General features: G+C 34.1%; 2 protein-coding genes across 4 annotated transcripts; both read right to left on the reverse strand.

The window, feature by feature from the left end:
• Positions 1-1,123: 1,123 nt before the first annotated feature.
• Positions 1,124-14,062, reverse strand: LOC111799224 (beta-hexosaminidase 3). Of its 3 annotated transcripts, none has more exons than XM_023682682.2 (15): positions 13,509-14,062; positions 13,070-13,150; positions 11,998-12,033; positions 11,785-11,896; positions 10,803-10,873; positions 8,684-8,814; positions 8,540-8,605; positions 8,338-8,438; positions 7,659-7,718; positions 7,140-7,173; positions 6,103-6,201; positions 5,970-6,029; positions 4,691-4,941; positions 3,474-3,648; positions 1,124-1,497 (listed from the first exon to the last, which is right to left on the reverse strand). In XM_023682682.2, exons 1-14 carry the CDS (start codon positions 13,965-13,967, stop codon positions 3,482-3,484), a joined length of 1,728 nt encoding a protein of 575 aa, XP_023538450.1. In that variant the 5' UTR covers positions 13,968-14,062; the 3' UTR covers positions 1,124-1,497; positions 3,474-3,481. The 3 variants fall into 3 exon arrangements, with proteins under 3 accessions (XP_023538450.1, XP_023538449.1, XP_023538447.1); XM_023682681.2 differs by lacking the exon at positions 1,124-1,497 and adding an exon at positions 2,202-2,510; XM_023682679.2 differs by lacking the exon at positions 1,124-1,497 and adding an exon at positions 2,202-2,514 and having other exon boundaries at positions 13,509-14,061.
• Positions 14,063-18,462: 4,400 nt separating this feature from the next.
• LOC111799253 (Zinc-binding dehydrogenase family protein) lies at positions 18,463-23,234 on the reverse strand. Its single transcript, XM_087125733.1, has 5 exons — positions 22,871-23,234; positions 21,060-21,240; positions 20,252-20,418; positions 19,897-19,979; positions 18,463-19,079 (listed from the first exon to the last, which is right to left on the reverse strand). Exons 1-5 carry the CDS (start codon positions 23,090-23,092, stop codon positions 18,701-18,703), a joined length of 1,032 nt encoding a protein of 343 aa, XP_086981859.1. The 5' UTR covers positions 23,093-23,234; the 3' UTR covers positions 18,463-18,700.
• Between the last annotated feature and the right edge of the window lie 1,141 nt (positions 23,235-24,375).

The raw sequence follows: 24,375 nt of genomic DNA on the forward strand, positions 1-24,375 counted from the left end.
TTATTACAATCATTTATAATTATTTTTTAAATCACTGGATTATTACAATATTATTGCAAATAATATTTTTAATGTTATACATCATACATGTACATTTTCATCCTTTATTTAAAAAAAATATATACTAATGATAATTTCAGAGTTTATTTTAAATTTTAAAAAAGCAAGAACATAATTATGTTTGTTTTTTAAATAAAAAATAAAGAACAAAAAAACAATAATCAAACGTAATTATGTTTTTCTTTATTAAAAAACAAGAAACAAACAAGTATTTGGAATACTATATTTAAAAACTCTTAATTTTATATTGAATAAGTCAACTTAAAAAAATGTTTAGTCTGTTTATTAAATCTTTTATATATTCAATATTTAAAAAAAAAATTAAATTATTTATACATAGAATTGTGTTATGTTTGTTCAAATTTTTAAATATGTTAGTCAATTTTACTCTTTAACGATAGTTTATAGAGATTGATGATGCACGTATTCTGTTGAACACAACTCTATGTGGGAAACACTCGCACTCTTTATTAAGATCAATCGTGAAGATATTACAAGACATAGAAAACTGCTTTGTATTTGTTGGGATGCTTTGTATTTGTTGGGATGATAATCTAGATAGGGTGGAAGGGTATTTATACTATAATTATTAGGCTTGACTCTATTGGGCTAGTGATGATATTTTAACATATTCGACACGAGAATTTCTCGAATAAGCACGATTCCTAACAATACTAGCAAAATAACAAATCAACACATAAATATGATGCTTGCAAAATGCACTCTAATGCCTAAATCAGGTTAAGGTTTGTATTAGCATATCAAGAATTGAGTTTCCTAATGTAGCTAGCACGTCAGTTTTTTCTCTTTTGTTGATTGACTTAAGATCTTCACCTTAAAAACTTCTCGTAAATCGTAAATCAAACAGGTGCCCATTATATTGTTACTTTGAGGGCATAAGACTCTTGTGAAGCCGATGTTGCACAACATTGACTATTATAAAATGATTTAAGATTTTAGGAATAAATTTAGGAAAATGATTTAGGAATTTTAGGAATAGATGGTTCAACAACCGATCGCCACCTTAAACCTTCTCTTGGTTTGTAGGTTGAAGCTTTTTTCATGAAAGATAAGGCACTAATGTTTCTCTTAAAACGAAAAAGAGGGATCAACCATACCCTTTTCTAGACCGTCTCCTAAAACACTTGCTTAACCTGCATGTGCTTTCGGAGCCCCCCATTCATTCAATGGCTTGCTTGTGATTGCAGTCATTCTCCGAAAAGGGAGAGAAGAGGGACTTGTCTACTCTCGTTTATGGGACGAACCAAACCATTAGAAAGAGAGCCTTTTAGAGAAAGTTTTTGTCACCATAAAAATCGAGAGAGAAGTCTCTAAAACCGCTATGGTCTGGTCTCTCACTCACGTCGTCCGTCCCGGAGACTCTATTACGCTGAGAACTTGATTACACTTCCTAATAACTCCACCTCTTCTCATTACCTACGCACAAAGCCATTTTCCACACGTCAACAGAGGGAAATCTCACTCTCAAATCTCCAATCAGAAACCAAAACAATAGTTGGGCGAAAAAAGAGACCGAAATCGTCTCCAAATACAGGGCAGAAACCACTGGAACTAATCAATAACACCTATTCTAAGGTCTGAGTGTTAAAATATCACCACTACTCCAATAGGATCAAGTCCAATAATTGTATGGGATGAACCCATTGTATATTGAAAATGATTCAGGTATTTTAAGAATAAAGATATCTAAAGATCTTAGGATAAAGATTTAGATATTTTAGAAAAAATGTTGAGATATTTTAGGAACGGTAAATACTCTTCCAGTCTACCTAGATTTTTTCTCAAGAAATACAAGGCACAGAGTGCAGTAGTTTCTACACAATGTCTTGTAATCTCTTCTCGATTGATGTCAATAAAGAGTGCGAGTGTTTCCCACAAAAAATTGTGTTCCGCCTGAGTCAAACACTTTGCGTATCCATTTTCTATTTAGCAGTAGATTGTGGAACTAGAAGGTAGTTACATCTTTACATTGGTGAACATGAAATCTATTCATTAACTGCTAGTTGAAATGTATGGTAGCACGTACAGAAATAGGCAGAACGAGATGAAAGAAAGGAGAAGAGAAGACGAAGGAAGGAAAGGACGAGGAGTTACTAAGTGGTTCCACAAATATGCGTACATTCACTGTAAGGAGCTGCTAGAGCTTTTTATTGACCAGAGAATGGATCACAATTATACATCATCTTGAGGTAAAGGGAAGGCGAGTACGGATATATTACATTGTACTCTTATAACACAAAATGGGTAGTCTATTTGAGTCTATTCTTAAATGTTTTTGTGATACACTAATTCAATTAAGGGATGATTTATTTTGGTTGTGGTAAGCCAATTCACTTCTGGGATGGTGTTTGGTTGTGTCACTCTCCTTAAAGACGCTTGCTTGCTGCCATTTCTATCAATCTACAAAGTTCTCATGATCTCATGATAGGCTACCTTCAAAATGAAAGACAAAAAAGGGTTTGTCTCCCTATTCAACTGCCCATATAAGAGTGTTCAACTTCATTCTACTTTCTCTTTATTTTCTTTGTTTATAGATAATAATTTTTCAAACAAGAAAGATTAAAATGGTTAAAGGAAAATTAAAGTATGAACATAATAACAATATTCTGGAAAACTGCTCAACCAACTTATTCTAAAGAATGAAACAGAGATAAAAAACGAGTGTTAGGAATCGCGACTTTCCATATTAGTATGATATCGTCCATTTTGAGCATAAGCTCTCATGGTTTTGCTTTGGACTTCCCCAAAAGGTCTCATACCAATGGAGATGTAGCCTTACTTATAAACCCATGATCATTTCCTAAATTAGCCAATGTGGGACTCCATCCCAACAATTCTCAACAATCTTCCCCTAGAACAAAGTACACTATAGAGCCTCCCCCGAGGCCTATGGAGCCCTCAAATAACTTCCCCTTAATCGAGGCTCGACTCTTTCTCTAGAGTCCTCGAACATAGTACACCATTTGTTCTATACTTAAGTCACTTTTAACTACACCTTCGAGACTCGTAACTTCTTTGTTCGACATTTGAGGATTCTATTGACATGGCTAAGTTAAGGGCATGACTCTGATACCATGTTAGGAATCATGACTCTCCACAATGGTATGATGTTGTCCATTTTGAGCATAAGCTCTCATGGCTTTCCTTTGGGCTTCCCCAAAAGACCTCATACCAATGGAGATGTATTCCTTACTTATAAACTCATGATCATTCCATGAATTAGCCAATGTGAGACTCCCTCCCAACAATCCTCAATAACAAGAGCCTACAAAACTACGTTCCATAATACATGAACATCATATTCACAACCCTGAAGCTCTTCCTGAATTCATGGTGAAAAGAAGTATTCTAATCAAATGAGAGGACAGTAAGAGTATGAAAAGGAGATTAACCTGGATAGTTATTGCACAAAGCAAGAGCCTGGACCCCAAGGAGCAGATCTGCCAAGTCCTGATACCGGAGCAGCCTCGATCCCTCTCTGGTTCAGCAAACACCTGAAGTGCGCCAACCTTGCAAAAACTTGATTGGTGTCTTTAGCCAGATTGTCATATGGTGTCCAAAGGCGCTCTGTCAGGACATGATCACCGAAGAAGGTTGAAACCAGTCAATTAATGTAGAGCAATCATGAGCGAAATCTAAGAAAAGGGGGCAATGGAGCAGGGCTAGTACTGTTTTCATTCAGCTAATTACAAAGCATGACATTGCCTGAGCTTTTATAGATCGCATAATTGAGTACCACGAGCAAGGTTTTGCATAGGGTTTAGGGAATGGGAACTATCATGCACCATGAGCTTTTATGAATTGGATAATACCAATATTAAAAAATGATTTCATAATGCAAAGTCGTAGATATCAATGTTTTTTATACGAGTATAATAAATGAGGTGAGATAGTTTTCTAATAAAAAGAGAGAAGGTGTAACGACTCAAGCCCACCGCTAGCAGATATTGTCCTCTTTGGGCTTTCCTTTTCGGGTTTCCCCTCAAGGCTTGAAAACACGTCTGCTAGGGGAAGGTTTCCACACCCTTATAAAGAGTATTTTGTTCTCCTCCCCAACCAATGTGGGACTCTCACAATCCACCCCTCTTCAGGGCCCAGCGTCCTCGCTGGCACTCGTTTCTTTCTCCAATCGATGTGGGACCCCTACCAAATGTACCCCCTTCGGGGCCCAGCGTCCTTACTAGCATGCCGCCTCGTTTCTACCCCACTTCGGGGAACAACCTCCTCGTTGGCACATCGCCCGGTGTCTGGCTCTGATACCATTTGTAACAGCCCAAGCCCACCGCTAGCAAATATTGTCTTCTTTGGGCTTTTCCTTTCGAGTTTCCCCTCAAGGTTTTTAAAACGTGTCTGCCAGGGAGAGGTTTCCACACCCTTATAAAGGGTGTTCCGTTCTCCTCCTTGACTGATGTGGGATTTCACATAAATTTACTAAAACTATCCCTTGTTTATAATTTCTTTTCAAGAGTAGCTTCGTTAGTTAATTTGACCTCGAAGTTAAACATCTGGAAAGTAATCACCGACTACTGAGATCTCAAAATTTCAGTTGATCAAGAACATGTTTCTCAATTTATCATGCAAAAATATAAACAAACCAACAATAACGTACCAGCAGCGGCTGCAGCACGAGGCCAAATAGTTTGCTCAATATTTGAGGCATCGACACTTTCGCCCCACATGCATACCTCCCCACCAATGACTAATTTTTGTTGTTTTGGATCTGCGATATTTTTAAGCGGCTCATTTAAATAGAACTTCTCCCAACTTGGGTCTATGTGGTCCAAGTACCAACTATCTTGGTTGCTAACAATGCATCTTAAACCAGCAGAAACAACCTTAGGAGCAACACCAATTCCTAACCTGAAAATTGAAATAAACAAACATCAGGAAAAGTAAAAATATGGGATGCCTTAATTATCCATTTCAAGCGATTTAACTCTTTCGTTTTCTTTTTTTCTTTTGAAGACTTCTATATGTTGAGGATTGTTGGGAGAGAGTCCCACATCGGCTAATTTAGGGACTGATCATGGGTTTATAAGTAAAGAATACATCTCCATTGGTATGAGGCCTTTTGGGGAAGCCCAAATCAAAACCATGAGAGCTTATGCTCAAAGTAGAAAATATCATACCATTGTGGAGAGTCGTGATTCCTAACATGGTATCAAGAATCCTCAAGTGTCGAACAAAGGGTGTACTAAGTTCGAGGACTCCAGAGAAGGAATCGAGCCTCGATTAAGGGCCCAAATCAAAACCATGAGAGAGAGTCATGATTCATAACACTATCTATATTCATATTAAGTAATTTGTATTGAGAAGAGTATAATTCTGGCTCGGCCACGTCCAGGGGGAAAGAATCTTGAAGGTGAACATAGAAAATCACTATGATTTATGGCAGCACCATCCTTTAATTTCAGCGTAAACTCTTTCCACCCCTTATCTTTGGGGTAAAACAGATGTGTTTCATATCCATATAAAACTTGGGAGAACTAATTTTATACTCAATACTTAGATTGACATGTAAGCAGAATCGGATAAAAATTTCAATTTCACACTTTGGGAAGCTTAAATTAATTAAAGACATTTACTCAGTTAACTTACCCTTCTCCAAAACAATTAATCTCCCAATCATCACCAACGGAAGTAGCTACGATAAAGTAATCATCACTAATAGATGTTTTGCACAATTATGTAGGTTGAAGCTTGAAAAAAAAAGTTGATTGCTTTCATTTATGACACATTCCTTAAAAGGTAGTGGTTCCTCAAGAATAAAGGAAAATTAAACTGAAGAATGTCAATAGTAGTTCAAGAAACTTTTAAGCATGGACATGGACTGATACTCTATCACGGGATAAGTTATAAAAGCTGAAATAAGAGTAGGTATGACATACCAGTTATGCACAACAGTCTTTCGACTCAATTCACTGCCAAAATTGTTAAAAGTCTCTTCCCTGAAAATTTTCCATTGAGTAGATAAGATCAGAAAACTGCCTTAGAGGATTAAACTAGAGCAGAAGCACATACCAATTTACAAGTTCATATCCGTGAGACAAAGCTATATTTTGTGCTCGCAAGACGAAGTACTTGTAAGCATCGGATTCATTCATACCCTTTTTTTCTAACCTGTTCATTAAAAAAGTCAAAACATGAGTTATCTCAAACCTGCATTTGGGAGGATAGGGATTGTTTCCGGAAAAAAAAAAAACATACAGAGTAAATGAAAATATAAATGATCGTTAAATTCAGGAAAATCGGCCATAGATTGTAGAAGATAATGGAGATAGGGATAACCAACTAGAAATATAGACCCTCCCTTCCCATCCGGACATGTACCTGATTCCTAGCTCTGGAGCTAAAATCAAGATTACACGCAGTTCTCATTGTATTTGATCCTTCAATTATAATATCGAACATGGGCAGTGTCCAACACATAAAGATCGTGAGTTGATATTATTTGAAGAAATATGGCACGACTTTATACATATAAGATAGAAAAGATGTTATAACTTATAATGCAGCTTGATGACCCTTACTATGGAAGATCCCTAGACAGCATAATGCTCAATGAATGCAACTTCCAGATATATATATATTGATGTAGGATTGATAACTATGGATGTCGAAACTAAGATATTCACACATTGACTGATCCCACATGACTATCTCCTAGATGAAATCTTAAACCCTACATTTTTATGCATCTTTCAACTGACCACACTTATTTAACATTATCTTAAAAAACTACATATAAGAATATAATTAAAAAGAAACAATCTCAACTACACATTGATTCTTGCAATTCAAAATTTGAAAGTACCAAAGTCAAAATCAAACACACAAGTCCCCATTCTTTTGTAAACTGACTTAGAATAGAATTCATTTTTTGCCAGAAGAACAAATAAAAGTAACAGTGAAGTTTCATTCTTCGTTTATAAAAGACAAGGGAAAAATTCAATAAAATTATTTGTTTAAAGAAATAGAGAACAGGAGAACATAGGACCCTGAGTATAATTTATTTTACTCAATAGACAACAGGAGTCGACAAGGTCTTAGATTATTACCAATTTCTTATATGAGGAGTCGATCTCCAGCAAGCTGCAAGTAAAATTGAGAGGGACATGTTATTGTGTAGATGATCAAGGTTTATGAAAATGGATGCAGAAGTGTAATGAAAGCAGAAGAATTATGATGTCCACATTGGTTGGGGGAGGAGACAAAATACCCTTTATAAGGGTGTGGAAACTTTCCCCTAGCATACGCGTTTTAAAGCTTTGAGGGAAAGCCCGAAAGGGAAAGCCCAAAGAGGACAATATCTGCTAGCGGTGGATTTTGGTCGTTACAATAATACATTTTGCAAGTTAATAAAATGGTTTATTTTCAAGATACTTGAAGAAAAATTGACATAGAGGGCTTTGCGGGAAGAATAAAATGAATGAATGTTTCTCATAACAAATAAAAAGATTCTCTATCATTTTCACAACTGATCTAATTAAACTTCAAAGATGAAATATGACATGGAGTTGATTGTATTTTGGAAGCATTACATGTCAACCAAAGTGCAACCCAATTGTTCAACTTACTTGTGTCAACTTCATCGCCTCCTAAGTGAACAAATCTGTACTTAAAGATCTTGCTGAAATCTGAAACACAAGAACCGTGATATGATAACTTTATCTCCTAAAATGAAGATAGTTTAACTAGATGCTTGGTCCAAACCTGTAGGTTTTTCAAATTGATTCAAGAATCAAAAGGATAGTTGTAACACGTCCTCACCTTTAATCTATAATCTATCTTATCTTCTCTCAATAGAAACCATCTCCTAGAAACAACTCACATTTCACGGAGTCATAGTTGTAACACGTCCTCGCATCTCATAAATTCAAGTATATAAAGAATGCCAGTTGATGATTATATAAGCTAAAACCTTTAAATATTCTATTCTTGCCAACAAACTAGAGAACGTTTGTATTAATACATCTATTTTCTAAAATTTCAAAAAATAAAAAAAGTTTATAATTGACTGATTAAAGTTTCATTGTAAGAGTTTAATTTTTCTCTTTAAAACTCAAATTTATAGAAAATCATCGAAATTGAGAAAAACTACTATCAAACTCTCTCTTCGCATTGATTTTGTGAAAGCCCTAATTTTTAATTCTGTTGAGAATTTGAATGTAATTTTTTTTTTTTTCCTTTCCAAGCATTTATAATATTTTTATGGAAAGAACAAGAGAGTTTGTGAGGAAAGTGTGATATTATTACCTGATAGTATTCCATCTATTACTTTAAAAGTAAACTCGTTACTGACATCAAGTGGCTGCTTACAATCCTTTGACGGCCACAAAGCAGGATAGCCAACTCCCCTGAGAAATGAAACCTTGAGCTCCTCACACAAGTTAACAATATGAATAGAATAGAAGAGGAGAGAAGGTCGACGACAAGTTCAATACTATGTAGTAATCACCATGACAAAGCATGTCCGGGAATATCAACTTCAGCTAGTACACTGACTCCACGTCGTTGAGCATATCTACAGAACTTAGAAAATTAAAATGGAAACTAATTCTTAGTTAGCAACTTAACACATCCAAAATAAAAGGATGCTCACCTCACAATTTCTTCAGCATCCGCAGTTGTATACCGTTCTTGTTTAGAATAAGCACCAAGCCAAAGGTTTGGGAATGAAGGTATCTCCAATGGAAAAGATTGTGTATCGACAATGTGCCAGTGCAACACGTTCTGCATAAAAGGGGTTAAAGTTGATGGTTGTAAGCAATGATGAGAAGTGCAGAAAATGCAGGTATTCTTGATCAGTTATTATTTACGTATCAATATGGTCTGTCCAAATCTAACTGATTTTTTTTCTCCTCCCCTCCATCCACGCTGTACAAATTTCAGCTAAATTATCAAGCTCACTTAAAGCACCAATGCACCTGTCTTGTTATCTTGTAATATCAGTAGGATTAATTATGGATGGACGAGGCAAAAGATGGTGAAAGGGACAACAACAGTGATGAAAAGTGAATGAATGATTTAAATTTTAAAATGACCAACCGCTTCAACAGATGATTTTCATCTAGGTAATAGAACATTTGTATCTTGTTCGTTCTTATGAGTGAAATTTTGACTTAATCAAATAATATAAAAATAAAATGAAAAGAGACCATAGGAGAAACATGCCCAAGGACCCAAACTCAGATAACCTTTTCAAATCCAATTCCACATAGAAGGGAAAACATTTGAATCCTTATCTTAAAGTAATATTGAAAAGGTCAAACCTACTATAAAAATGAAATATGACTTAAAAGAAAGGAAGTTCAACTTCAGCTTCAGCCTCATTCTTTAAACTATAGCTAGCCACACTTTTCTTCCTCTCTAACTTGAGCATCGGAGCTCGTGTGGCGTTTGTCGCAGTGCCTAGCTTTTTTTTGGCTTACAATTTATATCTTCTCCTCAAAATACAATTTATCGTTGAGGAACATGAAGGTCAAGGCAAGATTTTGACAACAATAGCTTCCGTTGTTCGTGAGAAATGAGAGTGCTTTATCTTGCACACCAAAATGAGAAAAATCTTGCCTAAGGGAAAAGTCTTTCGGTAAAAGACATGAAAAATTTTACACTAAGAAACCAAAGAAAAGGCAAACCCTAGGCAAGTCCATACAACAAGAAGAAAAAGAAGAAAGAAGAAAAAGAAAAGGAGGAAAAGGCAAAAAAAAAAAAAAAAAAAAAAAAAACCTCTCCATCTTCTTCATTTTCTCCTTGTTATAGTTGTACAAGTTTGATGAGCAACCTAAGAATAATCCAAGGATCACCTTGAAGCACTTAAATTAACTCACAAAAATTGATATTGAGATTCTTAAACCTAAAGGAATTCAAAATCATCCTATGAGAACTGATGAGCAATCTTAAGGTTAGTCCATAGCCAAACATTTAAATTAACTTCGAGAAAGTGATATTCATCTTTCTAGAGAAAATTCTTAAACCACAGAAAATCTAGTCATTCTTACGAAGTTTGATGGGCAATCTAAGGAAAACCCAAGGACCACCTTATAGCCCTTGAAATTATATTCATTTTTCTAGAGAAGAATAACCCTAGAAGACAATGTCTAGAAGAAGAAAATTTAATCAAAGAGGTATACTCCCAAATTGGGTTCTATATGTCTACCCTTTTAAGTGTCAAGAGTCGGACTATAAATCCTAATTAGAGTGGGGCTAATATTATGAGTGAAATTTGGACTTAATCAAATAACATATAAATAAAAGAACAAGAGACCGAGGAACCCAAGAGCCAAGAGAACATGCAGGCCCAGAATAACTTTTTCAAATCAAATTCCTATAAAGAAGGAAACCCATTTGAATCTTATAAATGAATAGTGAAAACCTAGGTGAAACATCCTATAACTTAAAGTAAGGGAATTCAAGCTTCAACTTCATTCTCTAAATTACAGCTTGCTACACTTTTCTTTCTCTCTGGCTCTTTGGCTTAAGCATCGATGTTCGTGTGGTAAGCGTCATGAGATTTTTCCTTGTCAGATATGCTCGTGTGGTAAGCGTCATCGATGCTCATGAGACTTTTCTTATTTTTAACTATAAAGATAATCGCATTTTACGTGTTCTACTGGTAAGAATAGTTGGAAACTAAAAATAGTCTACAGTTATACAAACCAAGTGAGCATTGCCTGCAAAATAATATCACACAAAAACGAAAAACATAATGAATTCTATACCAGCTTTGCATATGCCATAGAATCAATCACTTTCTTTATAACTCGCAATGGCTGATAATGTCGAGAAGTATCTGCGTGAAGATCATTTACAGGTCAGATAACAAGTCATGATTGGAGGTGACCATCCTAGCCACAAAAGTCTAAAAAGTAAAACAAAAATCCCACGGAGTCCCATTATATTGAAAACTTCAATGTTGAAACTATGAAATAATTCAGAAAGTTCACTTCCCAATAAATATGGCACGTTCGGATACTCTTGCCTTTTACACAAGAAAGGCAAACCTTCCTCTAAGCCTAAGCATTCATCCACCCAATCCAAGTTTCATCCAATAAATCATACATAACAAATATATAGAATTTCGCTGCTTTGAATGGTATAGAACATAGGCTATTATCTGAAACTTCACTGCAATTATTTAAGAACGAGGAGAATTCAACAATCCGAATAGCACGAAACATACTTTTTGCCTAATCATCATGCATAGTCCTTCCATGAAATTCAACCTAAATGATTTAGGGTAAAGAAACAACTTCCACCATAAACTGCTTATTTAAATCAATAAATATTACATAAAATAACTCAATATATAAATAAAAGCTAGAAAACATTGAACCCAAATTAGATCTTCTTGCGGCAGTATGGGCAGGCATTCATTAAGCAAAAGTATATTATATTTTGAAATATCAAATTTCTGTCATAATTCCAAAGAAAGAAACGATATAAGTCACTGAAGACATAAATAAACTATAGTATAAAAAAAAAAAAAAAGGAATGAAGAAATAAATAAACTATAGTATAAAAAAAATAAAAAGGAATGAAGAAATAAATAAACTATAGTATAAAAAAAAATAAAAAGGAAATGAAACAGGCCAGAGAGCACCGCGAGAAATTCTAACAGAGAGAAAAGAAGCCAGCATGCATTTTACATCATGTCACGTTCTTGCTCAAAACTTGATATGGAAAAACTCAGAAGCATCTCACCAATTAACAGTCCTCGATAGGAGAACCTTGGCTGATCAATAATATTCCATGGTACGCTCCGAACTTCAATTGCCCTTGATTCAAAATTGAAAGAGCATAATTGACTGAAGGTCTGCAGAATTTCACAGTAAAAAGACATATTTTCAGTATTGTATATATTCCCTTAGGCACCAAGGGTTATAACCTTCAGATTTATAAGTCTCAGCGTGTAACCTGAAGACCATGCAAAGCCCCATAAACTGTACGCGCCTGCATAGTTTGAGAAAGAACTCAACTGTTAAGGGACAAAGCTACAAGAATAAATTAGGCAAACCATTAATAATAAAATACCCAGATAACTAGAGTTTATCCAGCAAAATATATTCAAGTGGAGAATATTGGACGTTGATGAACATGACCAAATATTTAAACTCAAGATACAAGAGCTTGATGAAGATTGGAGTTTTCAGCCTCAGCCACCAGACCAAGTATATAAAACACGGTGTCCGTGCAGTCTGACCATCTTGCTTTCGAAGATTGAATACTATGAACAGAGTTATCTCCAAAAGTTTTACTAACCATGCCAGTTTATGCGAAGAACTTGATTAAATAAAACAACTTAAGTCCACATAATAAATTATATTATGAATCCAAATTTATATCCAGAAAGTAAAAAAGAAAATCATTCATAACTACATATACTTTAAGACTATAAGATTTTGTAACTAGTATCATTGTTACAATCGATGCAATTTTAGATTTTAGAAAGAAAATCCAAATATAGCTAAACTTTCATTCTATTCAACACAATTTTAGAACACGAACTAAATAGATCTGAACAACAAATACTCGTGATAAAAGAAACAAGATTTAGTCAAAATATTTACAACACAAGTCCTTTGAATCAAAATGCACAACCCAACCAAAATTTAACAACTTTTTTCCACATTGATGGACCTCTCTTATTTATTTATTTATTTATTTTTCCACATTTTTCATCAAAAAAGAATATGGAAATTTCCATTTCTTGAACTGATTGATGGGTGAAAGCCATATGTGTCATATGTGAATTAACACAATTATTGATAGCATCATATTTCGGATTCAAAAGAATATCGTGCTGGGTCTAGTTGATTATGCCCGATTTTTGTAATGGACTAGAGTACTATACACTCCCGGGAATAGGAATCCATATGAAAATCAGGAGTTCTCCCTCTGATGACTTTTAAACAACTGAAACTAAAAGGAAAAACTGATAGACTAATTATAAAGTAAAGCGAGTAGCTAAAAGTTTGGTTTCACCCACCTGAAGATATGCATAGGCAGGCTTTCCAGGTGCAGGTGCTGGGACCGATAATCTGTACGATTCGTCTACACCATATTGTAACTGCACCATCCCCATGGAAATTTCGGAGAATTCAAACAATAGTCAATGGCAAATAGTTTTCGTTCCAGAACAAATCACAATTCATTTGATCGAAGTAAACGTCCAGAATCAAGAAAATCGGAACTAAGAAAACAACCATAATCGTATGAAAGTGAAAAGTAGGTTAAAATTTTCAAATGCATTATAATATCCTCTTCGACAAAGGCAAGAAACATGAATTAAACTTGAACCGAAACTCCAAATGCATTTTCCACAAACTGAGAAACAATGAAAATGTAAAACAGGCTTAAAGCTTCAATATCAACAACTGCGCAGAACATAGACAGATCAAAAATAGAATCAACAAAATCATCCATACCTCTTCGGAAGGCGAGGAGACAATAATATGGATTCCAAGAAGCAGAGCAGAGGAGTCCAAACGAGATAGATTAGCATCAACAACATGACCAACACGAACCACATCAAGCAACCTCAAGAATCCCTCCTCAAGTATCCCAGAAGCATCAGTGAAGTTGGAGCCATCAGTGTTGAGGCGAAAATCCTTCGTATTCACAACATACAACCGACGTTGCCCGCCATGAGTGACCGACGCCGGCAACGGCCATATCCGCACACCTCCAGCAATATCACTGCTCCGGGAAGCGGCGGAGGTGAGTATAAAGTGAAAAAAGAGCGGCAGAAGTAGAATGGAAGAGGAGTGAAGTGCCATTGGGCAAAAACAACAATGGAGAATCAATGCAAGTGAAATGCGGTTGGAAATGTGGATACTCCAATGCTCGGAAATGTGATTATATGAGTGAAAAAGGAAGAAATTCATGCGCTGATTGCAGAGAAGCCATAGCAGGAAGTAAAGAAGATGATCAAATGAAGAAGAAGACAACGAGGAATATGGAACACCAAAATGGAAGTCGCTTTCGGGTATGTGTTCGTTTCTTGTTGCTTTCACGTGATATGATAAATAATTAATAATTTATATATTTTTTTTTTTAAAAATTAAAAATATTTTTTCCTAATTTAAATATTTAGGATAAATTAATAAAAAAAATGTCATCATGGGTTCATAAGTGAGGAATACTAACTCCATTCATATCATTGTATAGAAATGTGTTCGTCTAACAAATAATATTAAATTCATAAAAAATATTTTGAATTTTTTTTAAAAAAAAAAAATCATTAATACCCTCTTAATTTTTCTTTAAAAGAATACTCATAAAATTTAAAATTATTAATATTAAAAAATTTAAAATTTTATTTCTGTCAATATATGGAAAAATTCATCTATCGACACATCATAAATTATTTAATATTATTTTGGGAAGTTTATATGTATTTTTGTAACATCGTATCAAATAGGTATTTTTTATTTATTTAAAAATGTTTAAAAATTAAGAATATTAATGAAAATTAATTAAAAAAAATTTAATATTTTAAAATTTTATTGGGTATTTTTTAATATTAGTCTCTGTATTTTTTATTTTTTTAAAATTTAAAAGTATTTTTTTAGATTTTTTTTTAATGCTTAGTATTTTTTAAATAAAAAAAGAATTCAATGGTATTTTTTTATTAATTTAGCAAAATATTTAATATTAGTATCTATTTCTACGGTTAAAACTCAAAATATTATTTACAAGAATATTAAATTCATGTAAGCATATAATCAATTTAATTATTTATATTTATATTTTAAATTAATTAATAATATAAATATGCAATTTTGAGTTAATAAAATTATAACTAGTTATTATTTTTCATTATTTTAACTATTTAATATAAAATTTATTAAGATCTTAATTAGTTTATATTTAATTAATTATTTTTTTAGAAGAAATGAGAGAAAAATTCCTCATTTATTTCTATTTAATTAAAGTGAAAATTGTTTTAATTAATTATATTTTTTATAATAAATCTAATAATTTAAATGATTTTTTTTCATTGATATATTTCACATAGCGTTTAAAAAGTTGATATGGGTTTGATATATTTATTATCTAATTAAATTAAAATATATATATATATTAAGTTTTTTTTTTCCTGAAATATAGCCGCAAATTTTCATTAATAATTAAGAAAAAATAATTGTGAATTTTAAATTATTTTAATGTAAATTTAATTATCATCTATAAAAATAAAAAATAAAAGAAAAAAATTAGCAAAAAAAAAATCTTATTATATAATTTTAATTTTATTTGGTTATAATTTGGAGAAAAAAAAATCCAGTATATTAATTAATTTTTTTTTTTTACCATTTTTAATGATTTTTCTTTAATTTTGGTTAATTAGAAGAAAATTAAAAAGTAAATACAGACATTATCCCCGCCATTAAATATAGACATTTAAATTTAAGATATTTAATATTTATACTCATTAAACAATATCATCGATTTTATATATTTATTTTTATTGTGGTTCTTTTATTTATTTATTTATTTATTTATTAGGCTAACTAAAAAAAGAAATTTACAAGCCTAGATAATGAAATTTCTATAGTTAATAAAAAATTTAATTTTAAAAAGCTGTTAATTTTATTTTTATTAGGTTATTAAATGCCGGTGTCAACTCGGTTTTTTTTTTTTTTTTTTTTTTTGGATAATCTATGTGATGTCCCACATTGGTTGGAGAGGAGGACAAAACATCATCTATAAGGGTGTGGAAACCTTCTCCTAGCAGAAACGTTTTAAAGTCTTGAAGGGAAGCCCGAAAGGTAAAGCCCAACGAGAACAATATCTGCTAGCGGTGTGCTTAAGCTGTTATAAATGGTATCAGAGCCAAACACCGAACGATGTGTCAGCCTTCTCGCTCTTCCTCGAAAGGAGTAGACACGAGACAATATGTGTGCTTAAGCTGTTATAAATGATATCAGAGCCAAACACCGAACGATGTGTCAGCCTTCTCGCTCTTCCTCGAAAGGAGTAGACACGAGGCAATATGTGTGCTTAAGCTGTTATAAATGATATCAGAGCCAAACACCGAACGATGTGTCAGCCTTCTCGCTCTTCCTCGAAAGGAGTAGACACGAGGCAATATGCCAGTAAGGATGCTGGCCCAAAGGAGGATGGATTTGGTGGAGTCCCACATCGATTGGAGAAAGGAACAACTCTGAAAGGGAAAGCCCAAAGAGGACACGAGGCGGTGTGCAGTAAGGACGCTGGCCCCAAAGGGGGTGGATTTGGTGGGGGTCCCACATTGATTGATTAGAGAAAGGAACAAGCCCGAAAGAAAAAACCCAAAGAGGACAATATCTGCTAGCGGTGTGCTTAGGCTGTTACACTCCGACCCTCTTTTCCATGCATTTTTTAGGGCCTTCGAGTATGTCACGTCGCATTCTAGGAATGTCAATTTTAACCGTTACTATCTTGCAAGTGTGTTTGGTCTCGAGCAGATCTCCTATAAATTTTCCTAAGAAACATGTGAATGAGAACAAAGCATTCTAAAAATATCCGTTTTCACATGAAAACGTTTTCAATCTAAGCACTTCAAGACAACTAGGTAACTGCCACGTAGCGTTACATATATATTTTTATATATTAATTATGACAAATTATTAAATCTATTTAAGTTTGCCATCCAACATTATCACAAAAAGATTCTCGGTGCAACACCCTTTCTCATCATATGTGTCCAATACCTTGCCAGTCCGTAAAGGTTAAAGATGACGCGCTTGATTGACGTTAAATTTTAGTCTTAGCCAATAAATGAGAGTTAATGTAGACGGTTCGATCTTTTGACTTTTCTTATTCTGATTGGCGCCACATGGATGGTTGGATTTCCACAAACAATTTAGTATATATATTTTATTTTTTACTTTAAATAAGTTTTAGTGACATAAACAAAATGTATACAATAGTCAAGTTTGACGATTAACTTTATCACATAGTTTTCTTTGAGTTACGTAGACCATTCGATCGATTAATCTAGATCGTTGAATTTATTTATTTATTTATAATTACGTAGCTACTATTTTAATAGAGATATTGTTTTAATTTTCATTCATTTGGTGGGATTTGTTACCTTTTAAATACATGAATTGATCTTTAAAGTTGAGTTTTTTAAACTCTCGATATTGTTTTGACTTCCTCACAAAGCTTTCTTCCGGTCTCTGAGAGTTACGTATTCAACTTTAAAATGCGGGATATGCTATTTTTTTTTCATAAATATTAGTCGTCTTTTAAGTATAAATTTATTACTCACATTAATAAACGTCACTAAATCATAGGTTCATTAAAATAAACATACAATAATATCATTTTTTTTTACGAACACGAGCATATCTTAATTGATATAAAAACACGAGCATATCTTAACTGATATAAAGTACACTCAGAGAACCAGCTTACGAATAATCTTAAAGATATAATCTTAAAGATGAATAATCTTAAACGAGAATATTTCAACGAGAAAACTTGCTTCTTGAGAGTCAAAGAAGACTTACTTCTTGAGAGTCAAAGAAGAATAATCTTAAAGATGGAAGAGCTTTCTCCGGGTAGGGGTTGGCTATTGGACGGGGCCCACTCAGAGAAGGGTGGAAATAGTCCTAGATAGGAGAAGGCTTCTCGAGTGACCGATCAGAACCCTATTGATGAATGAATAACAGCTTACGAATATCCAGAGACAAAAAATTCAGCCACGTCATACTTTACCGAATTCATGAATCATATGAAACTAAGCCTAAGAAGCTACAAATTCTGTTAAATGTTGCAAGTTCATGCAGCCTAGAAGCAATGACTGATGAATTTTGTTCATCGGGAGAACAATGCTTTACAAAATTCAATAATCATATGAATCCAAGCTTAAGAAGCTACAAATTTGTTAGGAATCACAACTCTCCACTCTCCACAATGATATGATATTGTCCACTTTGAGCATAAGTTCTCATGGCTTTACTTTGGGCTTCCCCAAAAGGCCTCATGCCAATGGAGATAGTATTCCCCACTTATAAATCCATGATCTTCCACTAAATTAACCAACGTGGGACTCACTCCCAATAATTCTCAACAAAATTCTATTAAATGTTGCGCAAGTTCAAGCAACGACTGACGAGTTTTATTCATAAGGAGAACAAATATTTCAACAATGAACAACTTAAGAATGCGCAGATACAGGAATTCAGTCATGTCATGCTTTACAAAATTCAGAAACCATATGAATCTAGGCTTAACAAGCTACAAATTCTATTAAATATTGTAAGTTCATGCAACGATCGATGAATTTTGTTCATAAGGAGAACAACTATTTCAGCAATGAACAGCTTAAGAATGCCCAGAAACAGTAATTCAGCCATGTCATGCCTTACAGAACTCAGGAATCATATGATCTAAGCTTAAGAAGGCCACAAATTCTGTTAAATGCTGTAAGTTCATGCAACGGCCGATGAGTATTGTTCATCAGGAGAACAAATATTTCAACGATGAATAGTATAAGAATGCCCAGAAGCAAGAATTCAGCCATGTCATGCGTTACAGAATTCAGGAATCATATGAATCTAAGGTTTAAGAAGCTACAAATTCTGTTAAATGCTGTAAGTTCATGCAATGCAAGGACCGATGGCGAAAATCATTCATGGACTACACGAACTACTTGTTTGCCTAAGTTATCTCCAGAGAAAAGTCCTACAAAGGCAGCTGGAGCATTTTCCAAGCCTTCCTTCAAATCTTCAATGTAAACAATCTTTCCCTGCTTGTAATAGTTACTAACCTCGTCGTAGAAACGGGGAAATAAGTCCAAGTAGTCGCTTTGTAGAAATCCCTTCATGTTCACACGCTTCGTTATGAGATTCCACAGATTGGTGATTCCTTTTGGATTGGAGATGCTGGTCTGAGATATCACCCCACAGACAGCAATCCTACCATGAACCCTCATGTTGCACAGTGCAGCATCAAGCATGTCCCCACCAACATTGTCAAAATATATGTCTATGCCTTCGGGAAAGTACCTGCAAATGAGATATGAGTTTGTGTAAGTTTTATTTGTTATGAAACACGACCCTCCACGATGACATGATATTGTCCACTTTGAGTATAAGCTCTCATGGCTTTGCTTTTAGTTTGTCCGAAAGGCCTCGTACCAATGGAGATAGTGTTCCTTGCTTATAAATCCATGATCTTTCTCTTCATTAGCCAATGTGAGACTACTCCTCTCAATAATCCTCAACATTATTTACTTCCTAAAACGTTGCCTCTCTGATCCCTCGAGGGTGGTTCTCGTGGTAAGGGCTTAAGATGTTTGGAGATACCTCCAAGGTCGTGGGATTCAACTTTCCACTCGGAGAACACAATGATTTTAAGTCTTTTTTTCTAATATTTTATGGCTTTCGTGGTTTGGTGGGTCCCTAAGATCCCTTCAAAAGATTCTGACTTTCGTTCTTTGGTGGGTCTCTGAGATCCTTTATTGAAGTCAGAGTGTAGGACAGGATAAGACAAAAAAGTGTTTCGTTTCATTGGAAAAACTAAGGCAAATATAACCATGTGGCGTGCCGTGCCAGACCGTCCTATCGAAGAAAGAGATCAAAGGGTGATTCAAGCTGACAAGCACGACCGGACTGGAGTCTCAGATTTTGCCGTTTTCTTCTAAACCTATTACTCACTAGAGCTATCCTGATAATTCAGTGTGAACAATAGTTTTTCTGTACCTTTTCCTAATGATGAGATAACTAACAAATAAATAAAAAATTGCAAATAATTTGCTTTTAACTAGATCAGCACTGAGGTTTTATCAAATTTATATCATCATAGAACTCGTTGCTTGCTCACCTTTTCAAAGTTGCATCCAAGTTCGACTCTTCTTTATAGTTGAAAGCTTCGTCAAATCCAAGCTTGCTCTTCAGAATATCAACCTAAGATGATCATTGAAATGATCAGTAATGAACAGGACCGAAAATAAATTGAAGTATCAAAGAAAATTACATGGGTACTAAACATTCAAGATGCTTTGAACTCCCCCAAAACCATTTTCCAAAATCTACCAGACGAACTCCTCCAACCTAATGATTAATGTGATCTTCTAATACCCTAATATTTCATGGCATATATGTTGTCTTGAGTTCTTGAAATGAAAATTGATGATTAAAGTGCTTCCCCCCTCCACAGGGAATCAAAGAGATTTTACCTTTTGCTTTGTTCCAGCACTTCCTACAACATAACAACCATGCAACTTCGCAAGTTGGCCAACGAGTTGACCAACTGCTCCAGATGCCGCAGAGACGAATACATAATCACCTTTCTTCGGGGAACAAACCTCAAAGAATCCCGCATAAGCAGTAAATCCAGGCATGCCTGTTTAAATTTCCATAGTTTCAAGATCATCTTAAACAAAGTGGAAAGTACAACTATGTAAGAATGGAAGGAGTCATGTTTGAATATCGAGTTCTTCTGTTAAGACCAACAAAGCTATATTTGACTACACAACGACGCGTCTTTCAATTGCTTAATCCAAAATTAGCATGTTCTTGTTAGGAACCACGAACCTCTACAATGGTATGATGTTATCCACTTTGAGCATAAGCTCTCGTGGAGGGTGATATCAATGAAGATGTATTCCTTACTTATAAACCCATGATCAACCCCTTAATTAACCGATGTAGGACTCCTCTCCCAACAATCCTCGACCGTTGTTACCCTCATATATTTGAATTAAGATCACAAGCTTAGTAACAAATGATTAACTTACATGACTAAATCGTGAGCCTAATAATGATAGTTTTTGTACATGGCACAGAACAAATGTGTAAAAAACTGATCCTGGTAGTCAACTTCACAAGAATTCCCTTTCACGTAGGATTTTGGAAGATGACCCCCATAACATCAGTCTGGTAAGGTGGAATATAGCCACTAATAGCAATATCAATAGAAACAACTAATGGAGTTTAAGACCATGAAAAAAGAGCTATTTATTTCCACTGAGGAAGAAAACATACCGAGAAGACCAACATGAAATGAGAGAGGGAAATCGTCTGGCTGAACTTTTCTCAGCTGAAAACTTCCCTGATTAATTAAGCTGTAATCCTCCCAACGTGTAAAGCCTGAAACAATGTCACCAGGCTTGAAATTGGAGTCATCAGAGTCCACAACTTCAGCAACCCCAAAGCCTTCAATTGGCTTCACAAGATAACACGTGAAGTAAGGAACATATTACCAAAACACAATCTCATATTACTCGTCATACATACACTATAAACTGTCTCCTTGCAACAAAAACAAACTTGAATTTGAAAGTAAACTTCTTTGTTTCTTCCATGCCATGGATATTCTTAAGAGTATTTTCTCCTTTTTCAAAGTTCAAAAGGGAGGGAGAGAACTACCTCTTTGAGTTTCCCTCACCCTCGCCTCTTTTCACCTTGGCATTGCCATTGTTGCCATAAACATATAGTTTGGGGCGAAAAAATGATGCCCATGGCATATCCCTCATTAAATATATGTATGCGAAGGTCGTGAATAAAGAGATGAAGACAAGAGTCACCTTAGCTTACATCATCACTACCTTACATGATGTAAACTTAATCTGCATTACTCTTCGAACACTTACTGGTGGATACAGAAGTTTCAACCACTTCATGACCATTATCTTCTCCATCGAAATGAAATATGAGCAAACTTAACGTTAGGAATCACGACTCTCCACAATGGTATGATATTGTCCCTTTTGAGCATAAGCTCTCATGGCTTTGCTTTGGACTTCCCCAAAAGGCCTTATACCAATGAAGGTGTATTCCTTACTTATAAACCCACGATCATTCCCTAAATTAGCCAATGTGGGACTCCCTCCCGACAATCCTCAACACTTAAAACCTTGTTTGTTAACGATTTTGTTTTTTCTTTTTTGTTTCTAAAATTTATGCTTGTTTTCTCACCATTTCTTGGGGTGGTTTTCACCTTTCCTTAAGAAATGATTCAAAAGTAAAAACAAGTTCTTAGAAACTTCTTTTTTAGTTTATGAAATTGGGCTCATTTCTTTTAAATCATTCGTAGAAAGTATATAACAAAACAAAGAAAATCATCGATAAAAGTATTACTTATAAGTTTAATTTTCAAAATCAAATAGTTCTAAGACGAAACATAAATTTCTTGAGTTTGGCCTAACATGGTACCAATTTGGTTTAAGTGTAGGGAGCAAGCAAACAAAGTAGATACTCGGTTTATAACAATGGCTAAAAGAAGGAAAACAAAGTCCTCTAACTAATACAACCTAACCACCAAAACATGTTTCAGAGATTTCTAAATTTCTATTTCGTTTCACTTTCTTGCCCGGCTCACAAATGATCCAAACTCAACTATGCATGTTAGACGAACACGACTCTCCACAATGGTACGATATTGTCCACTTTGAGAATAAGCTCTCATGGCTTTGCTTTGGGCTTCCCCAAAAGGCCTCATACTAGAGAGAGTATTCTTTGCTTATAAACCCATGATCATTCTCTAAATTAGTCGATGTGGGACTTTCATCATCCAACAACAAATGTATACTGGGAGTGGATCCATTCGATTAACACTAACCATAACATCAACAAACCCCTAAATCCATCCAATCCAATCAATTACGGTACATCTGATCAACGATTCATAACACACATTGCAGCCCGCCGACAACGAAAGTAGAAGAAAACCAGAAATCAAATCACATCCTCCAGTAAGAATCCGAAACAAAAATCAAAGGATATAACAAACCACTACTCCTAACAGAGAAAACCAACACAAGAAACAGAAAACGAATCACAGAGAAGAACAGTACCTGGCCAGGAACAAAAGGGGGAATGTAAGAACCGTGGAAATCGCGCATACGGCCTCGCATATAAGGATCGCAAGAAAGGAAGAGATTCTTGACGAGAAAATGGCCGGATCCATTAGGAGCCTCGAGCTTAATCCTCCCAACTTTGAGTTCGAAATCCGTCACTTGTGGAACTCCATCAATGTAGCCTTTGAATATCACTTGCTTGTTCTCCACTTCCGCCATCGCTACAAAATCGAAGGAAGAATCGGCTACTGGTATGAACAAGTGAGGGAATTTCAGGAAATCGGCTGCCGATTTTTCCAGAAGAGAAACTGTTGAACTCTCGTTTTATTGTTATTACCGATAAGTTGCAAAAGTGGACTAAGCAAGTAATGAACGGCCGTTGGACTATTCACTAACGACCTTAATTGATATATATTTATTTTTAATAATTATAACATTAAAAGTCAAAAATAACCTTAAAAAAACCAAATTTTACACTATATTTTCGAGTTCTAAATGTGAGGAGTGTACATGGTCGGGGTTGAGATTTTTTTGACCCAAAAGTTCGGGTTGGTTCGATTAATAACCCAACCCAAAATTTTTCACAACCCAATCCAACTCGATCCTCTATTTTCGGGTTGGGTTGGGTTCGATCGGTTGTCAAATTTTTTTAATTTTATTTATTTACCATTTATAATTATTCGAATTAAATAAAATATATCAAAAAGTTCTCCAACAAACACAAATTAATCTATAATTATTGAAAAAAAATACCATAAGTCAAAATTGTATTTGATCGTTATCATAAAACTAAAACAACTAAATATAATGTTTATTGAGAATTGGTTAAATGAGTTAAATCATAAAATTAAATAAAATTAAATAAATAATAAAAATAGTTAGTTTAAAGTTACTGTATATATAATAAAATAAAATGAAAAAATAAATATAATAAAAAAGTGGTGGGTCCCACTATTTTTACTATATCCATTTAAAATATAAATTTATAATTTTTTTATAATTTTTTTCCATAATTTTGTGGGACCCACTACTTTTCTCTTCATTTTTATTATATTCCTTTTTGTTTATCTATATTTAATTAGTATTAAAATTTAATAAATCAATAAATAAATAAATATATATATAAAATATAATATCTCTTATTTCAAATTAACAATATGTCAATATTAAAAGTGAAAAAAAAAAACATAAATGGTTTTTTTTTTTTTTAATTTATTGAAATAGACTAAATAATATTTAATTTTAAATTAGATAAAAGTTATAAAAAAATACTTAATTTCTAAACTATCTTAAAAAAAAATAACATAAGGTATATGTATGATATTTATTTTGAACGACGAATTTGTTAATATCTCTATGGGCCTAATTATGGGCTAATACACGTTCATCGAAAACCAATGGAAAAAATTAGTGCCTAATGAGCCGTCACGAAAACTAGGTTTTACCCGTCATGATGTATTGTATGTAAATGTTTTTCCGACCCTAAAATGTGATTAGTTACT

The sequence above is a fragment of the Cucurbita pepo genome, chromosome 7, assembly GCF_057944985.1.
Source record: "Cucurbita pepo subsp. pepo isolate OVF chromosome 7, ASM5794498v1, whole genome shotgun sequence".
NCBI lineage: Eukaryota > Viridiplantae > Streptophyta > Magnoliopsida > Cucurbitales > Cucurbitaceae > Cucurbita > Cucurbita pepo.